The sequence below is a fragment of the Gekko japonicus genome, unplaced genomic scaffold (assembly GCF_001447785.1).
Source record: "Gekko japonicus isolate JY-2015 unplaced genomic scaffold, Gekko_japonicus_V1.1 scaffold640, whole genome shotgun sequence".
Lineage (NCBI taxonomy): Eukaryota > Metazoa > Chordata > Lepidosauria > Squamata > Gekkonidae > Gekko > Gekko japonicus.
Window position 1 is genome coordinate 256,332 of NW_015174860.1, and position 9,479 is coordinate 265,810.

Sequence of the window (9,479 nt, forward strand, 5' to 3'; positions counted from 1 at the left end):
GGCAAACACCCCCCCTTCCCCCCCCCCCCCGCCGCCGCATATTCCGGCCCATGTGACCGGAGCCTAAGATGCCTGTTTTTGCTTACTAAAGACAGTCTTTGTCTCATTCAGAGTGGTGATTCTTTAAAAGTACAGCCTGCTTTTTTCTGAGCTAAGGAGGCTTGCCTGAGATTGGGAATCTCTCCCAGAGGGGTAAGTGATATATATTGCAGAGAAAAATTGATATATCAAGATGGAATAGTGAGGCAAGGTTCAAACTCAACGTTCTACAGCTCTCCAGTACTATTTTGCATGGCCTTAGGTTTTCTGGCGCAAAAACCTGTGCTGTTTTCAAGAATTCCTAGGGTTTTCTGACCAGGAAGCCTCACCTTCAAGTCCTAAATGGGGAAAGACCAGCTCAGGCACATTTGTAAGCAAGGTCTTGTGCATTTAAGAGGTGCTGGACAGGCAGATCGTACCTGCAGGACTGCTTCTCCTGCTGCGCTCCACTGTGCCGGCTTCCTTATCTGAGCAAAGCCTTCAGAGGGTGCTACCCTGCAAATGGTTAGGTTCAGTGATTGTAGATGTGCATTCTTTGTTGTGGCTCCCATCTTGTGGAATGACCTACCTGAGGAGAACGGTCCTCATATCTCTATCATTCTGCAGAATGTGCAAAACAGAAGTGTTCAGAATAGTATTTTTATAAAAGGACCAGAATTGCAGTATAATGGAACAGGAGGGCGTTTTAATAAGGGAATGTTTATTGTATGCATCGTCCTGCTTTTACTGCACTGTCTTCTAACTTTGCAACCCCTTGTTTGTATTGTTTATGGTGGGGTCCTCAATTCTTTGGAGCCTGTGGGCACCACTGGAATTCTGACATTGCATGGTGGGTAGAAACACAAAATGGCTGGCAGAAGAGGCAGACTCAACCACAAAATGGTTGCAACAAAAGGTGGACCCAGCAACTGCTTAAAAATCTGCGCAGCCAATCAGATTTCCAATGGCCAACTGGGCAAAAGCCCCACCTTGTAGTCTGAAACATCCAAGCCTGTAACTTCCAGGCATATACATACATATATATACACACACACAAATACTCAACACACACACACCCCAATATATATATGCATGTATGTGTGTGTATACACACACACAGAGAGACACAGAGCTAGGGGGGGGAATTCCCACGTGAAACCATATGTACTCCCCTTGACGTGAACAGAGATAAAATACTAAGGCAGTAGTTTCACTGTGAATCACTGCATTATAATAGGTTAACTATGTCACAGGAAACATTTTTTTTCTATCATGGTTATTGGTTTATTGATGCTAGGGTAGGGCAATGCTTATCTTGTATAGGCAGCTGTCTCTGGGGTTGGAATGGAGGAGGACAGTGAGATCCTGCATGAATGAAGAAGGGTTAATTTGTACTATGTCCTCTAAGACACTGTGGTCTCTTAGTCCTTAAGGGTCTGTAGGTGGAACATTCCTCAGCATCTCCCTCACTCAGAGCAATGGCCGCTCTGGTCATGTCTGGGATCTTGGGGATTCTGGACATGTTCACAGCTGTGGTAACTGTTCAGCACTGAAGAGAGAGCTTCTCTGTAAGGCCTCGTCACTACATCATCCCTAGTGGAGTCGGTTTTGAAACAAGCATATGGGTGACACTTGCTCTATCCACTGTCCAGCCACCTCACCAATCAATACTAAAGAGAACAACAACTTTTGGTCTTGAGAGAAGCTGGTGAAAGAGCTACTAATGCTCCCGTCTGGACTGATTGAGCTTAACATGGGGTTCCAATGGCCACCACAGGAGTAGATGATTCCTGAGGCTTGTCAAAGAAGATGGAGGAGGACATCTCAGTTTTCATCTTGCCATCAGAGCCACCATTGCTGGAGGCAGCTTCCTGACCACACTCTTCACAACAGCAACAGCAGCAGTCCATGAAGGCCTGGCCCAGAGGTTTGCAGAGGCACAGCAGCAGCACAGGAGTTACTGAGCACTTGAAAAACAAGAAGAACTGGTTGACAAGGTTTAGCAGGTCCAGGGTCTGCTTGGCCATGTCAGGAGACAGGTAGGCCACTACAATGTTGCTGACGTTCTCGGGAATTGTGCAGAGACCATAGATTACTGTCAGTCCAATCACTGTGCAGTTGAGTTGGCTCTCACACTGACCATGCTTTGCACCACGGCAGTCAGTCTTCTCTGTGCTGCTGATCCTTCTGGTGACCAATTGGCAGCTGACCGTGAAGAGGATGGGCAAACAGAAGTAGCATCCAAAGTACCACCACATCCTGGCATTCTGATAAGTAAGGACCAAAGAGTAAACAGATTCAGGCAGATCCTGTGAAGGTTTCATGGTGCAATAGTCGGTCACCACGCCAGAGACAGGTGAGGTGTCTTGTGCCAGCTGCCAGAGGAGGAGCTCTGGGATAGAGAGGGTCATGGAGCCCACCCAAATCACAGCCAGTTTGGCAATGATGGAGTGACAATGCTCGATGGGCCTCAGCTTGGCTTGAGGGCTGGTGGCTGCATGGAATCTGTCAATGCCCAAGGCACAGAGGCTGAACGTGGTTACCCCCAAAGAAGACACCTAGAAACGCAGGGAACAGAGGGAATTGTTAAACAAAGTATCATGATTTTGCAAACTCTTGATTTATGTAAACATGTTTATCTTTAATTTAAAGACTCGTAATTTAAAGACTCATTGCAAAATCACCACTAAAAAAACAAACACCACAATCAACAGGAAAAAAGATTCAAATGGGTGTTTTCCATAAAATGCCTGAAGTCAGGCAAAAGACTAAGAGAGTAATCCTAGACTGGTCAGAAATATGTCCAATGTTATTCAATTGGGCTTGCTCCCAGTAAAGGGTTATTGGGATCGCAGCCTAACGGAAGCAGAGCCATCTTAACCATATTTCTAAAAGCCCCTAAACAGGGAGCCAAATGGTCTTCCAGGGGAGAATGTTCCCCAGTCTCATTTCTGCCACCAGAAAGGCACTGTCATGCAGTAGAACAAATGAAAATAAAAATCTGTAGCATGACTCTCATAGGCACACCTGCTTTATTATTTGCTGTCTCAACAGCCCTCTGGAAACCCAGTACTTCAGGACTAGCCAGGTCAGGTGTACACATTACAATTAGCAGCTGGAAAGACAATCATTCTCCTAGCATAGAATTTTGGTTTCACAAGATATGGGACTTTTTCATGCTTGAAACAATATCTATAGCTCAAATGACCAGAATGAATGCAAAATATATAATCCCTTAGGAAAATGGTTCCCCATGATAGAAAAAAATAACCTTTGAGAACTTTAATTGGGAAAGCATCAATAAAGCTAGATATAAAATAATGATTTACAGTTGACAAGTTATAAGTTTATCATTCTGTATTCCGAAAGAATGTAAGTTGCTATATGATAGAAATTTTATAGTATTCTTTTTTTCTCTAAGTGAAGCAATCTATATTTGTGTATGATAATGTTGAATTCTGTATTCCCTTTGAAAAAGAATAAAAATGTTTTTTTTTTGGGGGGGGGGGGAACAATTAGCAGCTCAAACCAAGGAAAGAGCCAGCCTCATGGTGCGGAAGGGATTCTCAGGCCACCAGCAAGAACTCACTACACAAGTATTGGTCTCTAAAGGCTTTCCAAATGCCAGGTCCTCCTACTTCTTGCTTCCAAAATGCATCCGTTCCCTTAAGCACCAAACAAGCTCAAGTAAGTTTGTTGTTGTCCCCAACCAGTCCCTGTTAATTTCCGCTGCATTCAGAATCCTAGGAAAACATCCCTGTTTGCCAAATGGGAAGAGGGCAGAGTGTGGAGGAGAAAATGCCAAAGGCTGGGCAGGCTTGAAAGACAATGAATAAATATCAACCGTGGCTGCCCTCCCTCTCGCATGGCGCTCTCCATTACAAACACTGAGCTTTCCTTAGGCTCAGGAAACACAACGCCCCATTGGACAGTTGTTCATAGACTGCTCAAGAGCTCCAGGGCCCTAATTGCAGGCACCCGCTCACTTCTGACAGGAACAAGGGGTATTCATTGAGTGTAGGAACCACCGGAAATTGGGGAGCAAGGCTTGCTTTTTTCAAGCACTCTTTGTTTCCTTTTAACTGCCGCCAAACCTGTACACAAGAGAATGCTCTCAGGCTACTTGCCTGTGCCTCTGAGGCCTGCTTCTCACGGTGCTTTCCCAGGTCACTCACGCCGAGTCTAAAGATTCACAAAGAATCTGCATGAGGTTACAAGGCTCTTGTTTGTTTCCAACCTATGGCAAGCAGCTGGAGTATGTAGAGGGTTTTGCTGCAGACCCCAGTCCAAGGCATTAATTTTGCTTCCCCAAAAGATTGCCCTGCACTAGTGAATGTGCGCCATAGGATCCTTTGAAGTAGCATCACAGGAGATGCCGGGCTTCTTTGAGATGGTCCAACTGCAATTCCAAACAACATCTTAGATGACTGATTCAGACAATTAGAACCTTGTTTCCCAGACATATGCCTTTTTTTTCCTAATCAAGAGGGCACAAGTGAATGGCATACTTTTATAAAGACTATCTTGGGTCTTCGGTCTTGATATAAAAAGAATAAAAAAGAAAATAATGGTCTTTTTAATGATGCGGTGGCCTTTATTTATAAAACTGTAGATTTCTCAAAAGGATATTAAGGATTTGGTATGTGTAAAATTATTTAAATGTAATTACTTAATAGGACCATTATTCATCAGCTAAACATTCTTTAATCCATCGACATCCATAGTTTATAGATATTTTATGGGCATACTAGATACGACAGTGGCAGCCATGTTTGTTTGTCCCTATTTCTGCCTTGTGACAGAGATGCCATTTTAACATGAAAAGGAGCATGTGAAGTGTGGGTAGCTCAACCCTTCCCCGCCTTTCATCGCTAAGGTCCATCACCTGAACTCCCCCCCCAAAAAAACAACAACAACAACCCAGCTCTTGTACTGGAAGTGAGGCAGGTTGTGACAAAAATGCTTGGGGCAATGGACTGCGGGGAGGGAAGGTAAGGGATAGTTTTCTTCATCTTACCTGCATGTCCCTACTGATGTTACAAGTACATCTCATCCCCGTTTTGTATATGAACACGGCTGTCGTGAACAAGCAAGCATGATTGCCACCATCACATTTAGCTTGGCCTTTAAAAACTGGCATGACTCAAGAAAATATGTCCCTTTAAAAACTCTGTCAGAGTCCAACCAGGGCTCCAGCCAGAGTAAAATGTCCATATGCAATCCCATAAGGAAAACTATGGGTTCATAAAGCTTAGGTGGTGGGGTGCAAAAGGCAAGGTGCTACTGTTCTTCCATAGCTGGAAGCTACATCAGGCAATTCCAGCTGCCATAACTGGCTACTGTGTGATTTTGTATCCTACCCTTCTATACTAAGGGTGGCTCACTGATTTAAAAAATCAGCACAGAAACACATGTAAAAACTACAAACATTAACAGAAGACTACAATACACTAAAACTACAAATCTCACATAAAACCACCCAAAACTCAATTTAAAAAATAGAGAAAAAGCAGAAGTAATACAGCAGAAAAAAAACCCACAAGAGCCCAGCCAAAAAATAATCATACTTGGTTCAGCATAACTCTGGAAAGTAAGTTTCTTCACTAACTTGCAGAAGGCCCACCAAGGGGGCTGGGTCTTTTAGTGCATGAAGAGAAGAAGAAGAGATTGGATTTATACCCCGCCCTTCACTACCCAAAGGTGTCTCAGAGCGGTTTACAAACTCCTTTCCCTTCTCCTCCCCACAACAGACACCGTGTGAGGTAGGTGGGGCTGAGAGAGCTCTTGACAGAAACTACTCTTCTTCAAGAACAGCTCGTATCAGAGCTACAAGGTCATCCAACCAGCTGCGAGTGGGGAATCAAACCCGGTTCTCCCAGATTAGAGTCCGTGCACTTAACCACTACACCAAACTGGAGGCCTGAAGGCCACTGCTGGAAAGTTCTTCCTGCCTGCCCAGCAACATCAGCCTGTTTAAACGAGGCCTGTGGAGATTGGTGGTACCAATGGACCTTATATAGGGTTGCCAGCTCCAGGTTGGGAAACTCCTGGAGATAGAGCCTGGGGAGGGTGTGGTTTGGGCAGGGGTCATTTTGTAGAAAAAGCGGTGCAGGAGCTCATTAGCATAACTTATTTGCATATGCCACATCCCCTGACATCATCGGAAGTGTGTCAGAAGGCAAAACCCACCACTCAGGCTCCACTGGACTGTTCTGGATTGCTAGCTATTGGGGGGGAGGGGGACGTGCAGATCTGTCCTCACAGAAGAGGGAGAGCTTGTACCTGAATAAAACTTGGTCTTAAAGGTGCCACTGGACTGTTTTGGATTGCTAGCTATTGTGGGGGGGGAGCGTGCAGATCTGCCCTCACAGAGGAGGGAGAGCTTGTACCTGAATGGTGGGCTGGGGGGGGGGCTCTGCAACTTACCCGGCTGCTTCTTGCTCCTCTTGGCCTGACTGAGGGCTGCTGGGAGCAGGGGGCGGGGCTTGTTGCATGTGCCCGCCCCCTGGGCTCCTTACTGCCAGAGCTCCGCTCCTGTGCGCTCCCACGGGAAATGACTCCTGGGTTTGGGGAAGACAGGGACCTCAGTGGGGTACAATGCCATAGAGTGCACCCTCCAAAGTGTCCATTTTCTCCAGGGGAACTGATCTCTCTAGTCTGGAGATTAGCTGTAATTCCAGGGGATCCCCAGGTCCCAGCTGGAGGCTGGCATCCTTAACCGTATATTTAAAGCACCCTCACCTCTGCACTCGTCTGTTCCCAAACTAATAGTTGAACCACAGCTGAAAGTTAAATGTTTGCAAGAACTGACTGGATCCAGACTAAATTTTCCACTCACACAGGACACTTCTGTCAGTGGAACAGTATATTCCTTCCTGCCTCTCTCCTTCCACTGCCGCCCATTGATCTCCATGAAATGTTGCTCCTGGGAGACAGGGGACCTTCAGGAACAGCGGGAGAGGCAAACTAGGGACATGGAGAGGCAATTATGAAGTTGATGGGCAGTAGGTTCAGGACAGACAAAAGGAAATACTACTTTACACAGAGAGTGATTAAAATGTGGAATCTGCTGCCAGAGGATGTAGTGATGGCCACACAAATAAACAGCTCTAAAAGCGGATTAGATAGATTCATGGAGGATAAGTCTGTCAATAGCTACTAGCCATGGTGACGGAGGGGGACCTCCACATTCAGAGGCACTAAGCCTCTGAATCCCAGAGCCAGGAGGCAATATCAGGGGAAGGCCTCGGCATCTATGTCCTGTTGTTGGCTCTCTAGAGGAACTGGTTGGCCGCTGTGTGAGACCAGTATCTTGCTGGACTAGATGGACTACTGGTCTGATCCAGCAGGTCTCTTTTTATGGTGGAAATCACCCCATCCTTGCATTAGCAAAAAATTTACTCTGGATCCAACCCAATGTGAGTAATGCCATCCACAGGGGTGGCACAGGAGAAACTGGGGAGGTCCTATCCACATATATTTAAAAGACTCAATGTATTTATTAGGATACCCCACCTTTCTTCTTGGCCCAAAGCGGCATAGCACCACACAAATCCAACTAATCCATTGAACCATAAATCAGAATGTCTTAAATCTAAGCCCTGTGCAAAATAACTACCAACCATGGAGTATGAGGAAAGAGACACAGAAGACACAGGCGGTGATCTTAATAAGCCTCATTGTGCTCAATGGGACTTACATCTGAGCAGGCCTCGGTTCCTGCCGGAGCACACCGGAGCACCGCTCTGCCAGTCAGGAGCCCAGCCATCAGTTGGGACATGGGGGGGGGGGCAAACCGTTCCCCGCCTCCTTGAGCCCCGAGGTGGTGGCCTTGGACTCGTAGGGGCAAATTCCACCTCTCGACATGTGAGAGGTCATTCTGGCTCCCCCATTCTGTAAAAATTTAGGGCCGCTGCCCCTGTTCTCGGGGGCAGCTGCAACACCCGCGGGGGTGGGGTGGGGTGAAATGTTATCCTGCCTCCCTGAGCCCCGGGGTGGTGGCCTTGGACTCGTAGGGGCAAATTCCATCTCTCTCGCGAGAGGTCATTCTGGCTCCTCCAGCTCTCGGGAGGGGCTCTTTAAAAAGTTATGGCCGCCGTCGCTGTTCTCGGCGGCAGCTGCGAAGCCCGCATAGGGGGAAGGGCGGGGTGAAACATTCCCTTGGCTCCCTGAGCCCCGGGGTGGTGGCCTTGGTCTCGTAGGGGCAAATTCCACCTCTCGACATGTGAGAGGTCATTCTGGCTCCCACAGCTCTCGGAAGGGGCTCTTTAAAGACTTATGGCCACCGTCGCTGTTCTTGGCAGCAGCTGTGATGCCCACGTGCGGGGGGGCGGGGCAAAATGTTCCCTTACCTTCCTGAGCCCCGGGGTGGTGGCCTCAGACTCGTAGGGGCAAATTCCACCTCTCGCGAGAGGTCATTCTGGCTCCCCCAGCTGTCCAAGTTTGAAGAACATTGGACCTGGGGGTCCAATTCTACAGGCCCTCAAACAGGTTGCCCCTATCTCCTCCATTGTTCTCTGCGGTGGTGGAAAAGTAACTTTTTTCCCACCATAGAGAACAATGGAGGGGATGGGGGCAACCTGTTTGGGGGCCCGTAGAATTGGACCTCCTGATTTGATGTTCCTGACACATGGCGGGTATCCTGGGGAGAGGCTCCAGAAGCTAGCCTGCAAATTTGGAGCCTCTCCCTCAAACCCCATCTCCTCCAGCCCCCAGAATATAACCTATGTTTTCGCCATTGACTTCAATGGCCCATAGGATATAATGGGGCCAAACTACGGGAAGCTGATTCAGATCAGAGAATTTGAATTGGCCCGCAGCAGCCTGAAAGGGGCCCAAATGGGCCATTTTCGTCGGTGCATTCGGTTCAGATGAACCGAATCCACATCCCTCCAGCAGCTGACTTGCTCAGGCTCTCTGCAGCCGTGGGGATCCTGAGCAAGCCAAAGGAAGGGAAGGTGATTTAAACCGCCTCTCCTTCCCTCCAGCAGCTGGCTTGCTCGGGCTCCCTGAGCAAACCAAGGGAAGGGAAGGTGGCGGAGCAGCTGGAGACATTGAGCCTCAGCTCCACAAGTAATGAGCACTCGAGCCCGCCCCCAGCAGCCCTCAGGCCGGAGCACCTGGAGCAGTCCTGGGAGGCGGATTGGCAAAAAGCAAAACCAAAAGCGCAGGAACTCAAGAGAACTCCAGGAATGGAGCCGGTTCCTCTTCCACAGCCCAAAATGTGACCCATTTTGGGTCTTGCTTTTTCTCATTTGTGAGTCTGGCCTCCACACTCCTTTAACGAGGCAGCCCTGAAGCTTGGGGCGGTGGGATTTTCTTTGCACGCAGCTTGTGCGGCTGGCTGAGTGCCTCTTCTGCTTGCCCACCTCTCGCCTCTGCACCTCATCTTCTGCCAGGCAAGGAGGAACCCAGCTCGCCCAGGCTTCTTGCCTCCTGCTGCCTTGGCCCTCTGGTGCACA

At 48.0% G+C, this 9,479-nt stretch overlaps 1 protein-coding gene across 1 annotated transcript in view; it reads right to left on the reverse strand.

Annotated features, from left to right (window-relative positions):
* Positions 1-1,238: 1,238 nt before the first annotated feature.
* GPR37L1 (G protein-coupled receptor 37 like 1) overlaps positions 1,239-9,479 on the reverse strand; it is a 17,921-nt gene continuing 9,680 nt past the window's right edge. Inside the window, exon 2 of the mRNA XM_015424679.1 lies at positions 1,239-2,576. Within this exon, the coding sequence (XP_015280165.1) occupies positions 1,767-2,576 (810 nt within the window). The 3' untranslated portion in view covers positions 1,239-1,766. The remainder of the gene's footprint in view (positions 2,577-9,479) is intronic.